This window comes from Anoplolepis gracilipes, chromosome 2 (genome assembly GCF_047496725.1).
Source record: "Anoplolepis gracilipes chromosome 2, ASM4749672v1, whole genome shotgun sequence".
Classification (NCBI taxonomy): Eukaryota; Metazoa; Arthropoda; class Insecta; order Hymenoptera; family Formicidae; genus Anoplolepis; species Anoplolepis gracilipes.
Window position 1 is genome coordinate 13,423,573 of NC_132971.1, and position 27,024 is coordinate 13,450,596.

Consider the following 27,024-nt stretch of genomic DNA (forward strand, 5'->3'; position numbering starts at 1 on the left):
GTAAGTTTAAATATGTTTTTTTTTATCTATTTGAAGAAACATTTTTCGTTATATTTATCTCAAAAACAGATTATATCAAATAGTATTCTTTTTATCGGTTATTTAATAAAAATATATGTAATCTATTTGCTAATTCCTTAGTTAATTCTGTCTATATCGTTATCACAGTAAAGAGAATTTGTGACGTTCCACATAGGTAACATACAAATCGTCCCTGTAATCGAATGCTCGCTATCATTTTTCTCTCGACAACTCTATGCACGAGCCGATGCACGTTTGATCGTCGAGTCTCTCGAGATGAGCATCTCTTCGTTGAGTCGAAGAGCGTATCGTTCTGTAACGATTGCGAGGGAGTGTCGGAAACGGGAATATGTTCGTCAGATGATCGTCAGCACGCGGACTCTTGAATGCTGAATCGCTCGGTCATCGTTCGAAAGAAGTCATCACGGGGCGCGGCGCGTCGACGTGTTTCAAGGCCTGGTACAAGTATCCTCGAGGATATAATATAGGTATGAGGAGGTGCGCGGATGTCGTAAATTCTTTTCTTCTCCCTGGTAGCCCGTGTCACCTTGAGGCACGGAGTACTTCTTTATCCTCGTCATCATTGTACTTGAGGACTCGAGGAGAGGCGGACCACCTCGCGACTATTTAATGGGTTGTTTCGACCCGGCCACTTCTATTTTTTTTTTTTTTTTTTTTTTTTTATTTTCTTTGATGAGGCGTCGGGGATGGTGACGTGTGGTAACGAATTACGCGCGCATAGGCATCGTCGGGATTATTCATGCCGGCACGACTATCTGCCGGATCATGAATCCCTATAACGATTACCATTCGTAATGATCGTCGCTTACAAGGCGCGTACAAATCGCATCCTAAGTACATCTTCCTCCTCCGTCTTCTTTGTACGAGCGCTATTACGTTATCGCGCCGCGTCTAATAGCGCGATTTCCCCTGGAAACGTCGTGTACGCGTCTCATCGTAATCGAGCTTTCATAATCATACCTCACGCAGCCGAACACTTATGTAGATATCTATGAATAATTACAAACCGCGCGCGATAGGCTCTCTTTCGTCGGATATTCTTTCATCGCAAAGATATACATCTAAATCGCAAACGACGAATCAGGCAAAAATCAAGTAGTTTTATCTTCACATTATTTATGCGCGTAATATCGGAGAAAGGAAGATTAAAGCAAAGTTTCTTTGATGTATCCGACATATTAAGAAACATAGATTCATGGATTTTATAGCTGCATTATAATTTAGTTTTATTTCATTTATTATGCATTTTTGTTAACTGTATATTACAGAATATATAAATAATATATCTTATATATTTCATTTATTATGCATTTTTGTTAACTGTATATTACAGAATATATAAATAATATATCTTATATATTTTTTTAATTATGATATTGATAAAATTTTCTTATCTTCTTTAATTTATAAAATCAGTTATATAGATAGAACTTAAGATTTTATAGGAAAAGATAATTATAAAAGAATTTAGCAGAATTATCGTAAAATATTTGAAACTGTTTACAACACTTATGTTAATTTCTCCAATATATTACCATTTTTTTCAACTCTTAAATTCGTCCAACCGCAACAACCAGGAAATGCTCGATTTCCTTTCGCAACAGATTGAGCCCGCCGAAAACCGGCCTTCTTCGATTATATACGCGCGAACGGAACGAAATCGACTGGTGCGAGTGTATCGATCGGCGCTCCGTACAAAATTACCAGATCATCGGCATGGCTGCATTCAGCTCTTGCAGGCGTTTCCTCATCCGTGTTCGAGCATCCCGTACGTGTTCGCACCTAAATATGACGTGACCCGGGAATTCAATGCATGTCTTTAAGGTCAAAGAATGGATAAAGGAGGCGGTATGCATGAAGGAATTAAATCGTACGGACCACCAGGGAAGCATCGGAGAAATTGCGATTTACTCTGAGGTACTTATTCGCGAGTTTTCGTTCTTCCATCGTTCTTTAAGAGCGAGTGAGCGAAATGATTTTCAGAGGAAGACAGAGGAAACAGAATGAGAGGGAGTGCAAAGATGAGGAGCCGAAACGAAGCCGCTGAGAGGCCATTGCGCGGCCGTGCGTTAAAAATGAAGACATTCAGATGGAGATATGATTCTATATAAATCACCAAGCCAGGACCGTTCTGCCTGACCACTTTTCTGTCTCCCCTTGCTCCCTTTCTCTCTCCCCCTTTCTTTCCTTTCTCTTCATCGGATCCGCGCGTGTATCCTCTCCTCGAGCTGTCTTCCTTCTTCGTTCTCATCTTTGCGATTCGACTCACGATTCTCGGCGCGTTCTCTTCTCGTGCTCTCCGTTGCTCTTTCGAGAGGCGCGTGACCGGCACTTGTACCGGTGGCAAAGGGATTCATTTGTTTTATCTCGCCGATTCCAATTAATATTTATCGTCTATTTGCCTGACCAACGATATCTGGAAGATAATGAGCCACCCCTTTACATACGTGCCCCGGCAGAGCCTTCCTACTAAGGCTTATTTATTATCTTCCTGTGTTTCGATCCGACGTGGCTGGCTCCTCTCATCGGTATCTGCGTTTGATTTGCCGGAGACGGATTGCGTGAATCGACATTGCTGAATGTTGTTGATTAGTATCTTCTAGAAGCTACGTCTGTACATACATCTAGATAAAGCAGGGAGAGAGGTACTGTTTAATAGAACTGGTAATGGCAGTCTGATATCACGTTCAATGTATCGTTCTAGGTTCGAGCAAAAAATATAAAACAAACCCATGATTTTAATCTTGATTTATCGCTCTTGTTTCAGGAAGTGAAGTTGATTCGGTAACCTTCTCGCATTTCATGCGTGTACACAATGTACAGCTGCGTTCTGGCTTGGTGTAAATTCGCCAGCGATTCAAGCATCCGGTGCGGTGTCTCTATAATAAAACTAGATTAAGGATTTCCGTGCAAGGCAACAATTTGTACACGGAAGCGTCGTTTTAATATGTATTATCACGACAATGCACTTGCACACCAAACCGTTGCATACAAGCAAAACCGTTCAGGGATCGCATTTCAGATTTTCTCTTCCGCAATTGCCTGAAGAGAGTGCAAAAGCGTTTACACCTGACTATACTAAATATCGTCGTGCCATGTTCAACGATGATCGTTTATGAGAACCGGGCTTATATACCGTTGCTATTCAACACATGAAATAAAATAAATCAGCTATGATCGGACTATGATACAGTTATAGTTACTACTTGAGCGAGCTAGTTCTAAGTAAATAATTCGATATGAGGTACACTTACAGAGTTGCATCGAGAAATACTCTCAATATGTTGGAATGTGCTAAGAAAATACTACTCAGCCGAAAGAAATGATTTATCTATAAACGATAAACAACGTTTATGAGCAATGAGTATAAATAGAAATGTGTGTTGTACTGATCAATAGTAAAATATTTAATTTTATTTTTTATAAAAATTCCTTCGTTATGCAATGATAATGATACTTATCTATTGCTTCATTAAAATATATTTTCGACTAGATATGTGTTAGGTTACGTCTAGGAATAAATTAAATTATCGATAGCAACTTTAATGCGTTATCAGTACATTAAAAAATTTTTGTATTTTCCTTGTTCTGTGCTTTAAGAAAGAACATTGTTTTGTTTCTTAAAATTTTATTGTATTTTTGACACTCTGCAACTCGGTAAAAAACTTTCTCTCGAAAAATTTAAGTCAAGTTCCATAAACTACAACATTTTGCCTACAAAATGCTTTTTTTTAAACTTTCCTACAATTTTTTTGACCGAGATACATAATTTTGAAACTAAATCTGTATTTTTTAGACATGTTGTCAATACTGGGCAAAAAATTATCGCGAACGAAAAATTAAAAAAACATTTTAAAGCTTGAAATTTCAGCTTTAAAGTGCTATCGATAGTTCTAAAAAATTTTTTAATCTTTTTAATATTTATATACTATTAACAAAATAAGAAATACTTAAGGGTGCCTAATACTTCTGACTAAGGCTGTACATATCAATTAATAAAAATAATTAATAAAATATATATACATATAAAATATTAAGAAATATATTTTATTGTAATATATTTTATTGTAAAATATTAATAGAATATTAATATTAATAAAAATATTATATATAAACACTTTAAAATTATAATAATAATACGTACGTTTTATATGATATTTGCAAATTATTGCACTAATTTAAGGGATGTTGAGTATATATCTAAAATAAAATTTAAATATCTGCCAGAAATTTAAATTTTGTTGTATTCGCTGAATATCGAAAAGCAGAGAACTAGCATTAAACTGGTGCGGTTCGGTCAGAACCGTTGTCGGGTCATTCGAGAGGCGATTTAATATAAATCGAAAAGACGAATGGGGCGCGCCAGTGTGTGTATCCCTAGGCGTACATGTACTTAAACAGGCGTTTAACATAATTCATCTACTCCGAGTTCTTTCTCTCTCTCTCTCTCTCTCTATATATTTCTCTTTTTCTCGCGGTCGCGCTTTCCTGTCGACACGCCGGCATCTCTTTCTTCTCGGTTCTCCCAATCCTTCCGTCTCCATTTCCTCTTTCTCTTGCGCCGACTTAGGACTTTCTATGGCTACACTGCATCTAGCTCTCATCCTCATCGTGTTTACATCCAAACACATACCTTATGCTTTCTTCTTTCTTTCTACCATGTCCTCTTTTCTATATTCATCCTTTCTCTTCCTCTTTCTCTTTTCTCTTATGACCAGATAAATGTGCGTACAACCTTCTCTGCATCTCTTTTGCACTGAGAGAGAGAGAGAGAGAGAGAGAGAGAGAGAAAGAGAGAGAATGAGATGCGCTCATATAAATGCAAAGTGGCTTAAGGAATAGTTGAGCAAGCAAATTGCAGAACAAAATGTTGTGCTTCTTACGAAGGAAAATAAAAGTGTCCGCGGATCATTCATATGGGATGGGTAAATTGTATTTTATTTTGTTATGGAAAACGATTCTAATAAAATTTTAAAACGCAGAATCCACAACAGCATTTTAGCTTTTATGGATCATAAAATACGCTATTAATGAAATACATTACATTATGTAAAGTTGTAAGACTATTTAATTTTATAGGATAAAAGATATTAAGATTTTTTATCTTTGTCTTGTTTTATGCATACGTATAAAAGTATTTATAAAGCTATAGTAGCAATAATGGCAAATTATCTTAAATTTCTTTGCAAGAATACTTAATAAAACGATAACAGTTTAATACAAAAGTAACTAAAGTCCATTTAGATACGTAAAGACATATATGTCAAATTTCAGCTACGTTAACGTCTTCATGAGGTATCCTTAGGCGAATTGTGAAGTATCGGTTTTCTGATACATTATTGTTTATATCAATATAAGCATACTCGGTAACGAGATTCATACTTATTGTTAGTCATTAACATACGAACATTACAAAACGGTTGGCGCGCCGTTGCCTCGTTATCGGAGAGTTGAAGCGATTCGTCTATGTCTACAAAGAAACATTTCTACAGTGATTCAACGTGACTGCTAACAGTGGCCAGGAAGTCACACACCGTTACAACTCTCACCACATCCATATCCTAATCACGATTTAAACTCTTCGGACACGCCAACACGAAACGATAGATCACAGTAGAATATATTAACACCCAATGCTTGGCCAAGAAAGATAGATTGATAGATAAATAGATAGAGAGAGAGAAGCAGGCCAATTTTAAATTTCCTATCTAATATATCATTGCTGTAGATAATTGTATTTATTAAATATTTTCCGACAAAGATGCATATCTGAGTCAAGAGTTGAAATGTGCTTTCAAAATGGAGGACAAAATATATGTATTCATGTAAATCATTTTTTACTTTGCTTTTTATATTTAAAAAATTTACAATGCATCTGATGGTTGCTTGGAAAAGATTTGAATAAAATAATATAGAAAATATTAAAACGTAAAACACGTGCAGAAAAATATTGAAATACCCTTTAGTCTAATTGTATTACTTACATCAAATTACACAATTTTTGTAAACCAACACTAAGATTATGTAAAAATGAACAATTAAATTATAGGTAGATTTTATTAACGTACTGTATTAAAGTGCACTTCAATATTAATTAGATCTTATGTGTTTCAATAAAATTTTACTCATTAAATGAAGTCTCGTGAACATTGCGTGATAACATCTTTAATTATTACAACAATCATCGATAATTTACTGATATGCAATTTATTGATAATATTTGGCTCATGCCATGTAAATAGAGAAAGTTTTTTTATAACTCATATTTTACTTCACAGATCAAAGAATACAATAATTCTTTTGATACGTTATTTAACTAATGCAGTAAGTGTAAGAACGTGTTTTATACTGTAAATATACGGGAATATCTTAATACATAAAACATTATGTTTATTACCTTTAAGCAACTTTATATTCGACGATACCGTTTGCTATTTCTAAACTAATACTAAAACATTATTTTATAATGTTAATAAACTTGGGAATTTTCCGGATTAGATAATATGTTTATTGCGTTTTGATCACGACTTTTGTAATATAAATTGTGGGGTCATGAAGACATGATACGTAAAATTTTGATTCTTGATATTTTGGATACTTGAAAGTTTGCAATAATGAAGATAATATATGTAACTTTGTTAATTGCTGTTGCAATTATTATGATCTCTGATGTCAAAGCTGGAGGAACTTCTAATGAAACACAGCCTAGCCAAAAAACAGCCGTTTGGACTAAACTTGATACGTGGAAACGCAGATTAAAACATCTTTTGCAACACCTACTAGATGAGGTATGAAAACTTTGTGTGTGTGTGTGTGTATGTGTGTGTGTGTGTAGGAATTATATTTTAAAATTTAAGAGATTGTATTAGTTATCTTTTAATAGGTTTTTTTAAATATTGAATAATGAATTGCGCATTAGAATAGTTATTCAAAAGCAAATAATTATGTAATTTGTAATGTATTTATAAAATTTATATATAATATATATGTGTCTTTCTATATAGTAATTCGTAAGAAATATGCAAAGTGGAATTAAAAATAATTATTTATTTATATATCTGAAGGAGAGAAAAGTCTTGTGAAAGAGTGTTTTGTATACGAATGTAATATGTGTAATATAATTTTTACTTTGCTGCATTTCAGATTCTTATACTTGGATTAAATATAGTCTTCAATGTTGGTTGGGAAGAGACATATGACTATCTATTCGGAAATTACGGAATGTTGCCAATTCCATATTTCCCTATTGGGGTAATGGGTGGTTAATACAATATGATACAATATAATATTGTACAATATTCCATATTATGAATGAGCAGATTTTTCAACTAATGCAAGTATCCTGTATAATTTGATATATCAATTGTGTAATTAATATTATGAAGAATTTTGCACGAAACGATATCTTTGCTTTATCGGAATTATGTAAAATAATGTGTATAATCAATAATTATCACTCTATTATCGTAAAACTAAATATCTTGTAATAAATATCAATATTATATATATTGATGACAAATATATTATATAATTTATATTAATGTCTTATTAATTCCTAAATTGCAAATTTTGATATATTAAATTTTACTATATAATGTAAATTATTATTTATATACATATTATTTATATACATATATTTATATACTTTGTATTATTATAAAGTATTTAAAATTTCAATGTTTTATCTGTAATGAAGAGATTTATTTTATTTATAATGAAGAGATTTTTTTTAATTCCATATATCATAATTTTTATTGAAAAGTAATAGTAGTAGTGCGATAAATAACAGTAGTTTTTACAAAAAATTGTAATTGATATACTTTATATTATTATAAAGTATTTAAAATTTCAATTTTTTGCATATTAAGTTATGTGATTTTTCAATTTATATTACAAAAATTAAGGCCAAAATATCATAAACATATAATCAGAAAAATTCTTAAGTTTATTACAACTTTATATAACTAAATTTAAATATTATCTTAAAATTCAACATAAAACATTTTTTAATGTTACTTTAATAATATCAAACAGTATCATACAATATAAAATGTACGATATAGCACAATGTTTATGTTCATACTAAAAAATTTTTTTGTAAGTCACGTAGATAATAAAATTATTATCTGCATAATAAAATTATTATCTCTATTAAATGCACAACTCTGTGTGTGTTATTTAAAATTACATATCATATTGATATTTCACATTTCAGGAATATAACTGACAAATATTTAAGAAAAACAATCGTAAGAATATACGTAGGAAATATGAAAAAATATTCAAGTTATACATAAACTTTTGAAATTTTTGATATTATAAAATCAATAATTGCATGAGAATCAATAATTAACAAGCGTTGTGGATAGAAAAGAAAAACTATATAATAATTCTTTTTTTTTGTAATTGTTATTATTCGGACATTAAAAATTTATAATCAGATATTTTGAAGAGTTGATAATGTATGTTGGATATGTATGAGATATATTATTTTTTCTACATCGACTCGAACGGCTCGCAAAAATTCAAAAAGCATCTCAGAGATAACGGAAGCGCCAGAAAGACACAATACGAGATCACAATGGAAATAAAGCCACGCTACCGCGCGCAAAGAGAAGCGGCGTGTTGGTTCGAGTCAGTGGCCTTGACTTACGATAGCGCAAACGCGGTTTTTAACGTGTCATCATACAGCGGTGCTTTGTTATTACAAGCAGGAGCTCGTAAAGCAACGACGGCGACTTTACCACAGTGGAACGTGGTGCTGGGCGATGAGGGTGTATAATGCGCGCGGTCCTACATAATTACCGCGTCGCAGGGAAGCTTTATGACTACGCGCACTCGGCGAGTATTAATTTTCTCTTTCTCATTCTCTCTCTCTTTAGAACATGTAAACTCGGCGACTGGGATAGAGACAGAAAACAATTCGGAGAAATGAGAAAAGAGAGAGAGAGAGAGAGAGAGAGAGAGAGAGAGAGAGAGAGAGAGAGAGAGAGAGAGAGAGAGAGAGAGAGAGGGATCGGCAGAGAAAGCAAACGATATTATCAGATTTGGAGGAAAAGAGATGGGTTGAGTGCAGAATTGCATTGCGACGCGAATTTCGTCGATTATCGTGCGAATATCGTGCGATTTTTTTGCTTCTCTCATGGGCCCTCTTGTTCCCATCGCTTGCGCTACTCGTCCGTCTCAGCATCACTTCCAAACTACCTTTTCATTTTCTCTCCTCACCTTCTCTCCTTTCGCGCTTCCTTCCACATGCAATAAAACTCTCGGTACTAATTATTGTTGGCCGCAAATTTAATGTTTACGTCTTTTTCTTTGCATAAATTAATTTCTCACATTTCTGAATAATTTTACCATCATCTGATATTATTTTGTAACTAAATAATATTATTAATAATTTTGTCATTTTGACATTTGTATTTTCATCTGACGTATATTTTAAGAGATCTTGAGAATGTGACTCGAGATTAAATCCCACCTGAAAAAAAAAAAAAAAATAGAGCAGTATTATAGTCTCATTTACATATCGGCCTTAAATCTGTCTGACAGTCTGAGAACACCTGCTCATTGATGTTGTTTTAAGTAGGTATGTCACATTTGCTGATACGTATATACATATTATTTACAAATATCTACCAGCTGATTCCTGAACTAATTTTTATGTTTTGAATGTTTGTTTAAGTTGTAATTTTAAGAAAGAGAAATAAATAAATTTTCTTTTTCCTTCTCATGCTTGCTTGTATTTAAATGAAAAATTTTAATTCAATATTTTTAAGAGTAATTTTTATTTTTTGCATACTTTTGACAAATTTATTACATGCATATTTCTATTAGAAGTAAAATCATTCAAATATAAATTATATAAAATATTCGAAATATCCTTTGTCACTTAAAATAGTTATTATTGTTATAGTTGTATGAATAATCGCAAAAATTAACATAGTAGGAGTAACATATGACAAGTCGATTGTGCGATCTCGCGTTGCAAATCGCCTTATACTGCTTCCATTGTAATAACCTACGGCGTCAATCGAAGTCACACGTGATAACGCACGGTACTCGTCCTCAGATGATGAGAGAAGCGGAGACGGAGGAAGGGGACAGGAAGGGTGGACTCGAAGTGCGAGCTTCGTCATTGTCACGAGGCTGACACTTCAGGGTATCGGGCCTCGGTCTGGCCATTAATAATCTTAGCCCGAACGAAGAAACAAAGAGGAGGAGTGTGGTTGCGGGGGAAGAGGATACGGTACGCAACGTGAACGCGCGCGACGTCCGTTCGCCAACATCACCATCACCATCACCGTAATACGTACGGTGATGGTATATACATAACCACCACGTATACGTATACGTGGTAGATATGTATACGAATGTGTCCGATGCGTTCGATAGGGCGGGACACGGGCATAAACAATTGTGCATCGGCCTCGCCCCTTCCCGATGCGATGTAATAAAACGAGAGGACTCTCGCTGGCCCCCCTCCTCCGCCGTCCCGATCCCGAGAGAGAAGTTCGCCTCGTCGGGGCCTCAGGGCCAGGAATATCGAAATGAAGCTGCGTCCGCGCGATATTTCAGCGAGCCACGGGGGTCGTATGCGTACGTGGCTGTGGAACTTGCGTACCGTAAGTCTCGACCTCCTACGACCGCGTTCCGAGATCTCCGTTCGATTGAAAGCCGAGAGCTGGCAAAGTTTTTTTTAATATCATACGTGATCTCACACAGCATACGCACACATTGGTAAGATTACGTCGGGGCATATATGTACACCTACAAAAAAAAAAACTTGTTGCACATTCGAATAGTCCGTAATTACTGCGGCGGAAATGAATCTTGGAGGCCTTGTAAATAACGAGCGATTAATCAATGCAGCAGATGCATGGAAACCAATATGTTTTTTAAACTACCGATTTTGCGTTTGTGAGCTTTGTTTCTACGGGTACCTATATATAATAGCACATCCTTTCCTATATACATAATATGCATCTCTTTGTAACGTTCATGGTATTTAAAAGTTTGAATTTTGCTTAAAATAAATATATAATTTTAATTGGAATAAGTATTACGGAGAGAATATAAAAAATAAAACCGTGATTCGAGCTGATTCCAATGAGCGACATTTTCTGCTTCACTTCAAGGTAGTCGATTTTAAACAGCTGAATTGTATCGGTTCTTGTTCTGTTGATTAATACGAATGGTAAACAAACCTATAGCTTTCTAATTTATTTATTAATTAAAACACATTGCCAAGAAGAATAAAGACTGACATGTTAAATTAATTTATTATACACTGGATGCACATTAGAAATTGAGAATAATATCAAAGATAATTAAGATTATAGTATGGAGACGCGCGTGTAAATGTAAAATCAGATTCAAAATAAATTGAAAGATAATCATTATAAGCCGGAAATCATAAAAAAGGCGGAGATTTATAAAGAATTATTTGACTGTGTCAAATAATTTACAAGCAAGTACTGTTACTTGTTTATAACAAGTGCTGAAAAGAAAAAAGTAACGTAATTTATATTATGTAACAATATTAATTGAATTAATAAAGATATATCAATGTATTACAAAGTAGTTACTATATTGTTTCATAAACAATTTAATCGATATATAATGTATGACAAATAGTTATACGCTGATTATAAAAATTCAATTAAACCCCAAAACTTTATTTTTACAACAGCTATTCTGAAAAAAGATTCCCAATTTCAAGGATTAAATAACACAATTCTACGAGGTGATTTCTTGGAACGCTTTCTTTCTTAAAAGTAGATTAATACCGCGCCGATGAAAAGCGACCGCGAGCAAAGGGAAGGGTGTGGAAGAAGGAAGGAGATAAGAGGTAAAGGAAGAGAGGAGAGCTGATGGTCGTTCTCCTGCGGCAGGGCGGACAATAGCAGCTCCACGAAGTGTAGCGGACAAACAAATAGCCAATTAAAATTCCGGTTGCACGGCGAACATACTTGTATCAGCTGCAGTACCAACCATTGTGCACCAAAGGCATGTGCGCGAGCCAGTGTCTGGATCAGTTGACTCGGTCTGGGTACCAGAGAGAAGATCGGTTGCTTACGACCAACCTCCGGAGGACTATCTCCGCGGTAAGAGAAGACTCGTTTGCACCGTCCACTCGACTAAATCTTGCCTCGCGAGACATCGTTATCGTCGAATCACGCTTTTATCGCGGTTGATTCGTGTCCTCGTGCAAAGGCCTCTTTTGCATGCTTATGTTCGAGTATTGCAATTACAATAGCGTCTCAAACGCATGAGCTGGATTGTGAAAATTGACAAGATATCTATTGACGTTGATCGCGACAAACTTTATCACGGATGGAAAATTTCTGAAATGGTGCTGTATCAATTCGTATCGTTTCTCTATCTTGACATTTGAGAAAATTCACATGATTAATTAAGGTAGAGAATTAATTATCCCGAAGCAGGGTGCGCTTCTCATCCACGGCGCTTAACTATAAGTGTCAGATTCGAAATTACTTCCTCACCTCCGATCATACCATCTTCTCTATCCGACTTGAATGTTATTAGGAAATCGTTTAATTGGTAGATACTGATTTTAACTGGCATTATGAATGGCTACAAGCGTCACGGGGTCATTAAAAAGATATAAAACGTATTATCCTATTACAATTCTAGAGAGGTAACCGAGAGCTGCCGAGAGAATCGAAGGAGGTAGCGAATAATCGCAGAGATCGCAGAGATTGCTTTATAGATTTGGAGTCGTGCAAATTGTATTCCCTAAAACTTTTCAAACATTATGTGAAAAATCACGCAGCTACAACGGCCAATCGATATATTCACCGATATTCGTCGATTCTTCGTTCGATGCAGTGAGAATGAACGATTACTAAATTACAACGCGCCCTTAGATACGATCGGCGGGCCATAATTGCAGGACTATTCATACATTATTGGCTCGTATATTATTTGACGCGATTCAATAACTCTGTAGCGGGACGGTCGATGGTATCTCTCCGTCGTTAAGGCGCATTCGCAATATCGATCGGCTCTGATGAATGGCCGTGTTTAAGGTCGTCATTTTTCCCGTCGATTATTAACGTTAAAATTGAATGTGTCCGTGAGCGTGAATCAGCCAGGACCGCGTGGACCAACGCGCGAAAACGAGACCTCGAGAGAGAGAGAGGCAGATCCATCTTTGAATGTGTGTTAAAACCACGTGATGCCCAAACTACCAGGAACGCCTCGTTTGCTACTCCTAAATGCAACAGGCATGATTTATCGGCGAACACCAAAAGTAAATGGAAAAGTTTTACTTTTTCAACTGGTCTCTTTACCGATGATTAAGATTGTCGCTCAACCATTATATCGCGAGCGCAAAGAGTTACTTTCAACGCGTACGTACGAAAGAATATATGACGTAGCATGTTTTTTTTCGTTACGGTTTGCCTGCAGTCTTTAGGCCTGTCTCGAAGATAATATAGCAAGTTAATGTTAATAATCTTCTTGTCCACTCGTTTAAGAAAATAAATGATACATTTGATGATTTGTTTTTTTAAGACTTTAATAAGGTTTTTTTGAAGATTGTTTCTTTATACAATTTTCAATATTAAGAAAAAACATAATTACAAAGTTATTAAACATTGACAAGCTAAATTATCAAAAGTTAACAAATTAAAACTAGGAAAATAAATATAATTGTTTATTTGTTTTTATGACAAAGCTTCAAAGACATAATATATTATAATATATTATAATAAAATAACTACTTTTATTAATGACTTTTATACCAATTATTAAATATTAAAATATATCTCCTTTTACGGGTGATAATATATTTCTCTTTAAAGAAAAAAAACTTATTTAAAACTTTAATAAAAATTTATAGTTATGTCTGCAAGAATGCGATTAAGAAAGTCACGTATGATTTAGCATGTGACACGAGGTTAATTATTTCATTCGGAACAGTCGTTAAAATCATATTCACTCGCTGTGATTATCTAATAAGTCTTGGCACGTATTTTACGCATGCATACACACACACACACATACGCACACAATAATCGTGTGCGTAGATATTATTCGCAAGAGTATATTGCGGGAGTGCACGGGCGACTCATGAAGCTATAGAGGAGACATAGAGGGGGTCGGAGGGGGTACCTGTACTTCTACGACGAGACTACCTGCGGCTAATTTACAGCGAGGCGCGCGGATAAGTTCCGCCGTTATTCTTCCAGCTAGAGTTTCTCTCTCGCGGGGGTTATCTCCTCTCTGCGAACGTTACTTCTTCCTCATAACGGAGGTACCTGATTCACCTTAAAAACCAATGCCTCGTTTCTGCGTAGGTCGATCCGGATCTGCATAAGCAGCAAGACTCGCAGTGCCGCCTCATTTAAGTCCCTTCCTGAGAAGGAGCGACCACCTCGACGAGCGTTCACGGAGTTAATAACGTAGAAAAAGGAAATCACGCGATTGAGGTAATGAGAGTGATGAAGTGCCGTGACTGATATATCTGAAACATTAATACGTTTTGAATGAGAAAGATGAAAGTAAACGAATAGTAAAATTCACAGACGAGTAGGTTCATATGGGTGGGTTTTCATTAAATATATGGCTCATGCAGCTGTTCGGTAAACTAACGGGAATAACTGGAGCATGGCTGACGAAGAGTCGGACGTTTCTAAAAGGGATGATGATGTAGAGGAGAGCAACGTCGATAGCAAAACGCAAGATGAAACTGAATGCGATGACGTAAATTGAGATTAACGTTTTTTTTTTATATGTCGATGCATAAAAAATTTTAAAAACTAATGTTTGCATTCTAAAATAATTTATCTTTAATAAAGATTGATTTGAAAATTCCGATTTTAACAACCACGAAGAACGCTTTAATAACGAGGCAGCTGGGACCATGTGATGCATATCCGCATCGTATTAAAGTTTCCATTGTAGGTACAAGAAAGGTCGGAATGGCCTGTGCCATTGCAATCTTGATGAGAGTAAGCACATGCAAAACAACATATGTCGTTTGCAGCATTTGACTGATTATTTTATTTTGTGTGATTATTTTATTTCGTAATTTTTAGCGCATAGCGAGTGAAGTTTGTTTGATTGATCAAAATCAGGACAAGGCTTCCGCTGAAGCCGAAGACATTCAGCACGCTGGTGTCTTTTTAGGATGTCCGTTGGTGACTGGCACATCAGGTATTCCTTTTATTGTGAACATTTAAAATTTAATTTAAAAAAACTATAATTTCACAATAAATAAATCTATTCAACTATATTTCTTTTTTTCATCATATATTATACTTATAAAAAAGAAACGCTTCGTCTGTCACATTTTCCGTGTCAAAGTAAAACCAGAATTAAGGTTGTCACCATGATTCACACTTCGGATGATCTCGTCGTCATGCTTTATTCATAGTCATGGATCAACGAATCGTAAGCATCCATGGGACGATGTAGGCCTTCCGCGCGTTAAACGCAAGGCAGTTTTATTCACGAGAGCACGAATTCCAGAAATTTCAGATTGATACGTTCGGACTGATGAGCCTGCGGAGCGTCACCCGTGCAGCGCGATCGCCTGCTCCGATCGACACCTATTTTAAGTGACGACCCGTCAAGTTGTACCCGTCAACGGACCCCTGTCAACGTGCAGCGGGTCAGAAACAACGGGTCGCGATGCTCTTGCATAGGAGGGGAATGAATTCCCGGTTGAGCAGTAGAGTTTTGGGGACCACGATTCCCTCCGGACCTGTCCTTTAATCTCGATTCTCATCTACATCGCCGCGTACTCGCACACTGGCAAACCGGCGTTTCCCCCGAGTTTTTCACCGACACTCTCGTAAATTTCGTCCACTCTTATTTATCTCTGCTATGATCGAGAAACTTCACGATGCGGTATTTTGTTTCTGCTTCCAACGTATATATAACACGCGGTTACCTCGTCCTCTGACGAGCAGCCAGTTGTAAAAACGCAGTATTTTTCGTGGGAATTCAGAAGGACAGTCTGGAATGATAAAGTTTGACCTCGTGAATAGTTTCATCAAATTGTCGCACGTTTTTATCTCAAAAATGTGCCTTTGGTTCGTTCAAATTTTCTCGGAGTTTCATACAATGCAGCGTCCGGTTTTGCCGGTATTTATACCTATCGGATAGTGGAATGGTTCTTTCCGATCTTGTCTCGTGCGAGGTAGCAATTACTGGAACAAGTGGAACGACTTTTTTACGGGCTTGCCAAGTTTATCTGTAACAACATCTTTCCCCGTCGTAAATGTATCTTCCGTATAGTCGCGGTACCGCTGCGTGTTACTACAAGCATTTTGTGAAGGTGTTGCTACGGAGACTCTTTATTTTTCCGACCACATGCCGGATTGTCTTCCTCGCCATCTTTATCGGCGCATCTCTTTCGATGGTAAATCTCTCTCGAAAGGAGAAAAAATTTCTTACTCTTTCTAGTCGTTTTGTATTCTATGCGTTTTCGACGAGGTGATAATTGCGCGATTGAATGAAACATTTCGAAGAGAGTTCTTCGAGAACGTGTATCTGATTCTAAACAAAGTCATTTCCCATTACGTCTTCTTTCGTATGCATATCCAAGTGTCTTCTACAAAGGTTTCGGAGCGATTTATGCCTTAAATCTCTCAGAAAAGGAAAGATACTTAAAAATAAAATGTATTTGCATTTAAAAATTCCATAATAATCTGATAAGATTTACATTCCATGATAACATTTACAATCAATTGTATTTCAGATGTCTACAAAATAAAGGACTCAAATGTGGTAGTAATCGCGGTTTGCGAAAGAAAGCCTGGCGAGGAACTAAATGTCAATCACAACGTCGAAGTATTTAAGAAGATCGTTCCTACCATTGCAAAGTTGGCCTGCAAAGCGGTGTTACTCGTCGTAACTCAACCGATCGACGTGATGTCGTATGTCACTTGGAAGTTATCCAAATTTCCTTCAAGCAGAGTACTTGGCACGGGAACACTGCTCGACAGCTCTAGGTTTCAGGATTTACTAAGTCAGAAGTTGGGATTAGCGCACACGTCAATCAGTTGTATGAATATCGGCGCGCAGGGTGACACGTCTGGTATTTGACAGCCCTATCACAATTTTGCAAGAGATTTACAATTAATCGACAAGAATTATTTTTATATTGGTTTTTGTATTGGCCTATTTTTTTAACAATATAATTTTACTATTTTCATCTTTACGTCAATGATTATGTAAATATACAGAGGTTTTATTTTCATATCGTAAATATTATTTTTGTGTTGAAATATTATGTATAGCTTAGTTGTGTTATAAATAACCTAACAGTTATAACGGCGATTCTTACCCTCCAATCACATCTGCTGTTTCACACAGTTTCCGTATGGTCGAGCATTCACGTAGCGGGTACGAAGATACGCGACATAAACCCAAGAATGGGCGAAGCGGATGATCCCGAGAAGTGGCGTGACATCTCCGAGGCTGTAAATAAAATGTCAGTGGCTAAGATCACAAGACATTCTCGAGAGAATTTAAGGAAGTAATAAAATGTTGACTGTGTTTATAGCGACGCCGAACTTAATCGGAAGAAGGGCGAGAAAGGACCGAGTTGCTGGGCTCTCGGCTTCTGTACCGCCGAGATCGTCGACGCCATCGTCAGAAATACTAAAGTAGTATTGCCAGTATCGACATATATACACGTAAGGCACACGTACACGTTACGTAAATAACTAATAAATTTTTATTACACTAGTATTATTTTTAAATTAAAAAAACCGAGATAATTAACGATCTAATTCAGAAAATAAATCATTGTAGAATTGCATAAAAATTCAACGTAGTTTGCTTGCTATTAATATATATTATAATATACTAAAATAATTAATTAGACATATAATATAAAAGAAATATGGTATTAGATTTATTACTAATAATAATTGTAAGGTACTTATTTAATTAATTTAGTTAAACGAATGTATTTATACGCACGTCAATGTCCCCACGCGAAAGGAGAAACAATCTCAAGGAATTTCTGTTCGCAGAGTTGCTCCCACGGGACTGACAAAGATGTATATATGTCGGTTCCATGTGTTCTCGGTCGAGAGGGCGTATGCGCCACGGTACGACAGAAGCTGAACGATCAAGAAAAGGCAGCGGTGCAACGGTGCGCCGATGGCATTCGCAATGTGTTGCGCGAATGTGGTATTCTTCGCGAATCGACGATCGACGTTGAAGAGTGACGAGAAGACCGAGGAGAAGAGAAGAATGAGAAACGGATATTACGACGGAAACTGCGAGGGAAGAGGAAGGAAGAGGAGCGTGCGTTTTAGAATGCATCTTCATCCATAAAGACGATGCACCTGGCGACCGGTTTCCGCATACACTCGCGATAATAAACGATATAAATTCGACTTCCTGGAAAATTAAACCAGTCGCGTTCTTCTAAGATTACTCGTACATGCAGCTCCCGCTGCAATGTTTCGTGCGAAGCTTATTATCGTTTCCTTTTTGCTCGATCGAATTTTGATTTACGAAGCCGAACGATGTACGGCGGGAAGGTGAAAGGGCGGATGAAAATGCATTCTCTGTTGCACGCGAAGCGAGTGTATGGCTGGGCTGCGGCTCTAAAGAAGATTGGCTAATTTAAACTACAATCTTTTTCTGCATTAGTTTTATGTTTCTTCATGTTGTAGTATGATCGTTGCGTCTCATACATATACGTTTTACGGACGTCTCTGACATTAAATTTGTATGAAATTTATTTAAATATTTTAACTTCTTGGAAAAACAATACTTGTAAAAATTGAATGATATTATTAAAACAAGATATAAACAAGATAAAATAAGGATTAATAAGATTAATAAACTGTATAAGGAGACTAATATTCCTAAGACCCTTCTTGAATATCCTGTAAAACGGAAATTGAACGTATCTGTTTAGTAACACAGCGCGTCCCACCTGTGCGAATCGAACAGCTGTCGATCAATTTCACAACCTTCTAGCCCTTGAAAAACGAAAACTATAGCGGGGCCGGTGCGATTATCTATTGGCGATTCGTCTCTACATCTGTGTTCCGAGCTTTTATCTTTTTGTATAACGAAACGAACATTTTTCTTCGATTATAATTGATTTTGTACGGCGCGATTGAATTTATCGATTGCATCTTTCGCCTGTGATTAAACGTGTTAATCGGATCGTATATCTCTGCTACAAGATAACTCAAGGTTCACATTTCGTACATGCATATATACATTATAAGCATACGAGATACAAAAATTTTACAGAAAATTTTCTCACGTTTCATCATACAAAACTAATTTAACTATTTTATTTACAATATTCTATTGCACATTTTTATTCTTATTCCATTTTAAATCGACATCAAAGCTACTTATTAATATCTGTCGACTTCATTGTCCTCCTGTCAAAAGTATCTTCTCGACTGTCTGCTTTTCCTCACTTATATAAATTTTAACAGAACGCAAAATTTTTCTGGAAAACGTCAATTAGAAACATATCCACAATGTCAAGCGGTTTTCGATTTATTTAAATTATTCAGTATTATATCGAAAAGCGGAAAAGAATATTGGCGTATCGAATATGTCGGAATCTAAAAGGAAATTACCTGATGTCACCGGCAACACGGTAACCTTTTTACTGACCAAACAGGCAGAACATCTTGTGGATGGCCATCGTGTCAAGGTCGCTGTTGTAGGCAGCGCACCGAAAGGCGTTGCCGTAGCTATTGCGATTCTATTCAAGGTTTGTGATACAATCTTCACTTTCTTTTGCATTACTATTTTTTTGTGTAATTTTGATTTCAAACTTATATATATTTTTTATATGTTATATAATAATCATATTACTATTATATTACTATTATATAAAATCAACATACATTGTCTTATTGAATATAAATTAATTAAATATGATAAAAGTTCCGCTACTATATTTATTCAAATTTACTTATATAAATATTTAACATGCAATAATTTCAATTTAAATACATATCTATTCTAATTACGAATTACATAATATATTCCATTAGTATTGTAAGCATATCATGTATAATTTTGACACACTCATACACGTTTTATATTTTTATATTAATATATTTTTAAGTGTGTAACATGCGAATATGATTTCGTGAATTACTATTACCTTGCGCGCAAATAAAAATTTTTATATATTAATATTAATATTAATACATTACATATAATAATATTAATATTAATATTAATACATTCCTAGGATATACATTTATATACACACATTTTATATAAAATTTATTAATGTGTGCCTCTATGTGTAATCTATTTGTGCAATGTAATTCGTCTTATCAAAAGAGGATAATGTACTTGATACATCAATCTATATGAACGTGTCCGCAATAATTTCACGTGAATAAGACATAGCGCTGTATCTATGTGATTCAAACACATATAATTCGTATTTGTGTTTCGGAGAATCAAAGATGTAATGCTTTATGTTGGTGGATCTTCGTGTATTGCATCTAATCTAAGAAAGGATGACGGAATGAAGGAATGGCCCGCTCGACATGTGTAGGTTTATGTGTGTGCATACGTGCGGGTCTTACAGGTTGGACGACTCCTGAATGTAGGCTCGTTAGTGTGCCGTTTCAAAAAGGCTATTATGCAAATGATCCATGGAAGATCCAGAAGAAGGAATTTGGCTATAGGAAAGAGCGGGGCAAAACATGGAAGAGAGGATAACAGGAAGAAGACGATAGAAAGTTGTAAAGAAGCGTGCATCCTTTCGCTCGTTATCGGGTCGTAACACAAACGGTTACACGTCGACTATGTGCCTCATGTGCAGAATAATTAACCGACAGATTTATATCTTTTTTTAGTAACTATAAAAAGAGATTGTAATATTTTTTTTTATCTAAAATCCTAACAAAATTTGCATACAAATATTTTATAAAATTTTATAACAGTAATCGATTCAAGATTTCATGAAAATTGTACTTAGAAGTTTTTTAAAAATTTCATGAGATATTTATACACGCGTAACATTATTTTGATTTGATTTTAACAATCGAATAATGGAAAGAATAATATAAAATTGACTGTAATATTCTGAACGAAATCGTATATTATCATTGTATTGTTTAGATAATTGTGTGTTCGTTTCATATCAAAGGGAAAATTTAAATGGAACATGTGAATTGCCTTGTCATAAAGGTGCAACAATGTATCCATATGCTCGACATACATTCCGGTAGAGGGTAATAAGCGTGGGCGACTATAATTTCAGGTTTCAGTTTCCGCAAATTTACGAGGGCAAACAATAGTGTTCGTATGCGATGAAATACGGAGGGCGTAAACTAGGCGTAACTAACAGACGATAGACTTCTCGTTAGATAATGTTACGGTGTACAGAGACTAAATAGCATATAACGGAGTTTGTCATGTACAAGGAGGTCACGATGGTGCTGAGAATAACTGAAATATTAGAGACCTCGTTATACCGCCGACAATGATAGCTTTTAAAGAAAATTGCTCGCATCTCGTATCAAATTAATGCCGTGGATCTCCTCAAAACTGCATCGTTGTCGGCGCTTTTGACGATGACGGATTACTTCCTCTTGAGCGACAGTCAGCCTTCATCAAAAAAGTACGCATTCCTACTTAATGTTGATCATTTGGGTCAACTCATGGGAGTCGAAATTTCGGTGGCGCTTGTTCGACATGATCACGAAGGTGTTCTGATGGCTGGAACGTCTAACGACCGAGGATATTTCGAGGAGGAACGGGAAGAAATACACGAACAACAGTAAGAACGATACGGTTGAGCTGTGCCTCGCGTCGTGGCAGCTTGGCAGATCTCATCAACGAGATCATCGCGAAGCACAAACGGACGACTACCACGGTTTACCGTGGTCCACCTCGCGGATCTATCTACCGTAAGTGGTTCCTTACAACTATACATACGAAGTATGTTTCTTTCTCTGATTCTTTTCGCTTTGTTCCCGCTGTGACATGTCATGTCGGACGGTCCGTATCAAGCTGTGCGAATTATACCGGATAAAAATCGTCGACAAAAGATACGTCGTTCGTATATCCGGGCCAAAATCTACGTCAATATTTAATACACAGGGCAATTATGTCCGTTCGTTACACGTGAGATCACTGTATACATGTTCAAATGATTTTGTTAAGAGAGATAGCAGAGAAATTAAAATTATCTATTGCGTTACGTGTTGTTATAGGAAGTGCAGCATATTTGAGATACTGTTAATAATTTATAAATATTATAATTAAATAGAAATTCATATAACAAAATATTTAAAAATATCGCCAGAAGTGTTAATATTCATTATGAATGTGGCAAGTTTGTACAAGTTCAAAACTTTTATCATTTTTTTTGTAATGTTTATACATTAATTAATTTCGAGTAGTATAGATTAATTTTGACAATTGCCTTTAAATTTTGTGATCTATTAATGTATTTTTTCTATTCGAATTTGACGTAAAATAGTATGTGTTTCTAACTTGAAATAATTAAAATGATGCTAATGTGTGTAATATATATGTATGTAATGTATGTAAGGTATGTAACATATGCTATTCAATCATACTGTAATTCCTCAGCCGAATAATCAAAGTGCCTATGTGTTTTGGTTTGCAAAAGTTGTTTTAATGATGACATAAGGATAAATTATGAGTGTGTAGTCATTGGTTGCACAGAGAGTATGTTGGCTTCGACATAGATATTTATATGTATGATTATTACAAAAAGTTGTCATTATAATTAGGAATTATTTAAAATTATTAATACTTTTTTGATTTTTTTGAATTTTTTAATTATTTAGATATTAGTTTAAATTTTTGATTCTGATGTCCTATCCAGAGTAAAAAATCTGTTGAGTTTCTGTCTTTTAAAATAAATGATTCGTTTGTCTAAATATTTTGAATTTCATCAAAAAGCACAAATTTAGTTTCAGAACTCTAAAATAAAACAGGTATTCCAAATACGCTGCACTTTCTTTACGAATTTGTACAAATATTTCAAGAGTTATTGAAAAACAGTTACACACAGTTGTACGCAGAAAAAATGTAGCAGCTGACAATATTTCATGCGGAAGTTACGCTTAATGAAGTATATGATAATTAAGTGGCGCACAAGTAACAGATCGGAAGCGCGAGGGCGCAACGTAATATATCGAAAAGTCTTTTTGTAGTCAGCCGGGCGTTTGTCTTGACGCGTGAAAGCACCATCCATCAGAGAGAAACACGTCCGTCTGTTCGATGCACAAGCGTAAAACGTACTTAATATACGCGCCGTCCGCTGCCATTACCACAAAAACGCATTTGTATACGATACAGCCCTAGGAGAATAATGCCCATTAACTTTTACGAGGTGATTTACATGATTGTCCGAATATCTCATTATACCACAAATTAGTCTGCACAAATTAGAACTAGTCCTCGAAACACGCTTAACGATCCGTCGCTCAAAAACGAATATGGATTGCTGATGACTTTCCTTACCCACTCTCGTTAGCTGCGTCATTTTATATAATGTTATAATATTTTCTGGATTTTTTGCGCCATAATGTAATGATATTCTCGAGGATGTACACGTGAAAGTAAAAAAATCTGCAGAGATACAAAATCGAAAATATTTATGTGAAAATCATGATTGGGAGAGAAAAATGAAATACGTGCAGACAGGGGATCTCATTTTTCATGCTCGTGTGACATTCCATAACTAATGCGATCGCAAGGGACCATGTATTCAAATCTCCTGCCGGGTTGAAAAGGTAGTCCTCAGAAGAATCCTACGACGAGAAGAAGCTTTACCGGTCCCGGTAATTATTCATGAATGAATTATCGCCCTGCGTAAGACATCGCTTGTGTCACCAGGTACAGTCACGACAAGACAAAGTGAAACCGACAAAGTGAATCTTTCTTAAAAACAGCGTCTCGATATCATACTTTAATAAATATGATCGAATTTTAATGATTCTTCACATTAAGGAACTTCGCATACTGATCGCGCACCACAAATCGTATCTTAATGCACTTTCCGAGAGAGAATCTCAATGTTCATTACATAATGATGATTGAAGCGCGTAATAAAACTGCTTGCCGGGCAGCGGTAATCGCTAATTAATTTATAGCTTCTCTGGCTGCCCAAGCTGTATTCTATCGTTTATTTCTTGTATTGATTTTCCGTAGCGCCTCGCCTCGGAGCTCGTCCTGATAGACGTGAATGAAGATCTTGCCAAGGCGGAAGCAGAAGACATCAGCCATGCGGCGGCGTATCTCGGCAATCCCAAGATTATCGGTACCAAAGGTGAAACTTGATGAGAAAAGGGGATGGGGAAGAAAACGGCGAGACTGTCATCACACTGTGCGCGAGTAACGAACAATTATCTCGAAATGAGTGCGCTTTAATGTTCAAATAAATAAATTGCGCGCTTGCGTTAAGGAAAAAAAGTCACCGGAAGTGACGTACGTGTGCATTATTAGCTACATTCTGAGACATCTTCAAAGATGTTAATAAAATTAAAATAAAATTAAACTGCGAGTGATGCGTTGATAAACGAAATAAAAAAAAAATAGAAAATAACAAATGAAATTATAGTAATTGAGTTTTTCTGTAAACTGCGTCACGTTAAAAATAGAAAAAGACCTAGTCTATTATTATTTTTTTGTCAGAAACATCGCTTATATAAAAATTGTGAAAAAAATATTAAGTCTTCGCCATCTATAACAGACTAATTATTTTGCATTAAATGATGAATCATTCAGTATTTATTACATCGATAGATTACGCTTGTGCAAGAGACGCCGCTGTATGTGTGATCACAGTAGGAAGCCAGTCTCAAGAAGATCAGCAACCAGCCGATTATCTAGAGCATAATCTGAAAATCTTCAAGGATATCATTCCGAACGTCTCCAAGTATGCTCCGAACAGCGTTCTTCTTATTCTCTCAAAGCCAGGTATCATTATTATATTTAACGCATTTGATAACAAAAATTGCACGAATATGACATTTTCTCAATGGAAACTGATATTGCATTTATTTAATAAGTAATAACAAATTAATCTTCTTTCAATGAAAATGTTTTATAACATCAAATGCATTGTAATCGATAAATCAGCATGAGTTTTATAATCAGGAATATTATAAATATAACAACATTAGTTTAAAAGAAATATTTTTTTCATTATTTGGAACCAGATAAGGTGTAAAATTAAAGAATACTGTTATGTATAAAATTAAAGAGTACTGTTTTGATTTTCTTATTTAGTTGATATCCTGTCGTACGTTGCTATGAAGCTATCAGGATTTCCACCCAATCGTGTTATAGGACTAGGAACATTTCTGGATAGTTGTAGATTTCAATATTTTATCGCTCAGAAGCTCGGAATTTCAGCGAGCGCAATTCAAGCATTAATTATCGGCGAGAGCGGACCGGCTTCTGGTAAAATTTATATAAAATTCATCGTAAATGGAAATGAACACATTCTACACTTTTAGTTAGTTTTGATTTCTTCATTATTACGATATCTCCTTAAATTGTATTTTCTATTTCCATACGTGTAGTGCCGGCTTGGTCCGCTGTTGCAGTAATGGGCATGCCTTTAAAAGACATAAATAAAGATATCGGCACAAAAGCGGATCCAGAATCTTGGGGGGATTTGCATACAAAAATCGTCGAGAGTGATAACGAATTGATCTCAAAGAAAGGTTATCACAGCTGGGGAGTCGGTATCTGCGCAAGTGAAATCGTCGATGCTATTGTGCGCAATACTTGTGCCTGTTTCACTGTTTCAACGTTTCTGAAGGTTTGTTGTTAAGATTTATTTAAATTAATTAAATTGAGATTTAATATACAATTTCTTGTTTGCAAATTTTAATTAAAAATACATTTTTATTTATTCTTCCTCTTTTTTTAAAAATAAAATATATTTTAGGGTTGCCGACATGGACTAGACAAAGATATCTTTATATCACTACCGTGTGTAGTAGGAAGAAACGGCGTGCAATCATTTATTCGTTTGTTATATACAGCTAAAGAGCAAGAACTGATGACGATATCTTGCCGAAGAATTTATGAAGCACAAAAATCAATTCTTGATAAGATTGAATAAATAAGAGATGTAAAGTGTTTCTTGCATAATTTTACAATTACAATACATTCAACAAGTATTTCTTGTATAATTTTACAATTGCCACACATTGTGCAATTTAAAATATTAAATATTCTTCACAAATGAGGAGATTGTTTTAATTTTAGGACCAAAAATAAGAAAAAAAATTAGAGAAATCAGAGAAATTTATTTACATATATATATTTATTTAATTTGTTAATTATGTACCAAATGTAAATAAAAGAAAGTTACAGATTATGTCGCGAATTGTTTTATGTACCGTTTTGCATCAGTTTAAATTTCCTTGAAAGACCAAACAGTGTACTATGCTCTCGTGACAAAGATATTTATCCAATTCAGTCGAAGAGTTAAAAAAAAGAAATCTGCATTTGTTTTATAGGACGATTTAGTTTTGTTGCACAATCTGATTAATAAGGAGTCTTATAAATTGCAGGGTGTACTCCGAAGATTTCGGCTCCAATTTGCAAAGATTAATGCAGACTACTTGTAATTAATTGCTCTGTGTATGGAGCAGTTAACCATTCTGCTAAAGGCGATCGACATGATAAACCGATTGCTATTATAAATATAAAGGAAGGCAGTTTCGCGACCCTCTAGTGGTCAACGATACACTAATTTGTTACAAAATTCACGTATGTTGATATCACGCTTTTTGTCTCTGTCATTCTCCACATTAGTTAAAACGTTCATTTGCAATCCAGTATTACTGCTGTTTGAATATCAATAATAAAGTATCTCCAATATACACAAGAGTTTATTTAGTGGCAGAATACTTTATGCAATAGTCTCGAATATTTTAGGCCGCATATACATTTTATGTTTACATAAACATCTATAAAATTGTGTTTTGTTATGTGTTTCTT

The 27,024-nt window shown here is 35.3% G+C and overlaps 1 protein-coding gene and 1 long non-coding RNA gene across 3 annotated transcripts in view; both read left to right on the forward strand.

Moving 5' to 3' along the window:
- Positions 1-26,539, forward strand: part of LOC140676268 (uncharacterized) — a 170,797-nt gene extending 144,258 nt beyond the window's left edge. Inside the window, exons 4-18 of the mRNA XM_072911161.1 lie at positions 14,364-14,769; positions 14,865-15,017; positions 15,105-15,222; positions 16,772-17,110; positions 17,389-17,506; positions 17,579-17,711; positions 18,054-18,247; positions 19,630-19,774; positions 21,519-21,808; positions 21,850-21,904; positions 24,217-24,334; positions 24,811-24,984; positions 25,297-25,470; positions 25,593-25,834; positions 25,964-26,539. Coding sequence (XP_072767262.1) covers positions 14,674-14,769; positions 14,865-15,017; positions 15,105-15,222; positions 16,772-17,110; positions 17,389-17,506; positions 17,579-17,711; positions 18,054-18,247; positions 19,630-19,774; positions 21,519-21,808; positions 21,850-21,904; positions 24,217-24,334; positions 24,811-24,984; positions 25,297-25,470; positions 25,593-25,834; positions 25,964-26,140 — 2,526 coding nt within the window. The 5' untranslated portion in view covers positions 14,364-14,673 and the 3' untranslated portion in view covers positions 26,141-26,539. The remainder of the gene's footprint in view (positions 1-14,363; positions 14,770-14,864; positions 15,018-15,104; positions 15,223-16,771; positions 17,111-17,388; positions 17,507-17,578; positions 17,712-18,053; positions 18,248-19,629; positions 19,775-21,518; positions 21,809-21,849; positions 21,905-24,216; positions 24,335-24,810; positions 24,985-25,296; positions 25,471-25,592; positions 25,835-25,963) is intronic.
- LOC140662837 (uncharacterized) lies at positions 6,611-9,728 on the forward strand. 2 transcript variants are annotated; one of them, XR_012046180.1, is made up of 3 exons: positions 6,611-6,830; positions 7,186-7,375; positions 8,258-9,728. It is a non-coding gene; the product is annotated as an uncharacterized lncRNA (long non-coding RNA). The 2 variants fall into 2 exon arrangements; XR_012046179.1 differs by lacking the exon at positions 8,258-9,728 and having other exon boundaries at positions 7,186-7,579.
- Positions 26,540-27,024: the final 485 nt, after the last annotated feature.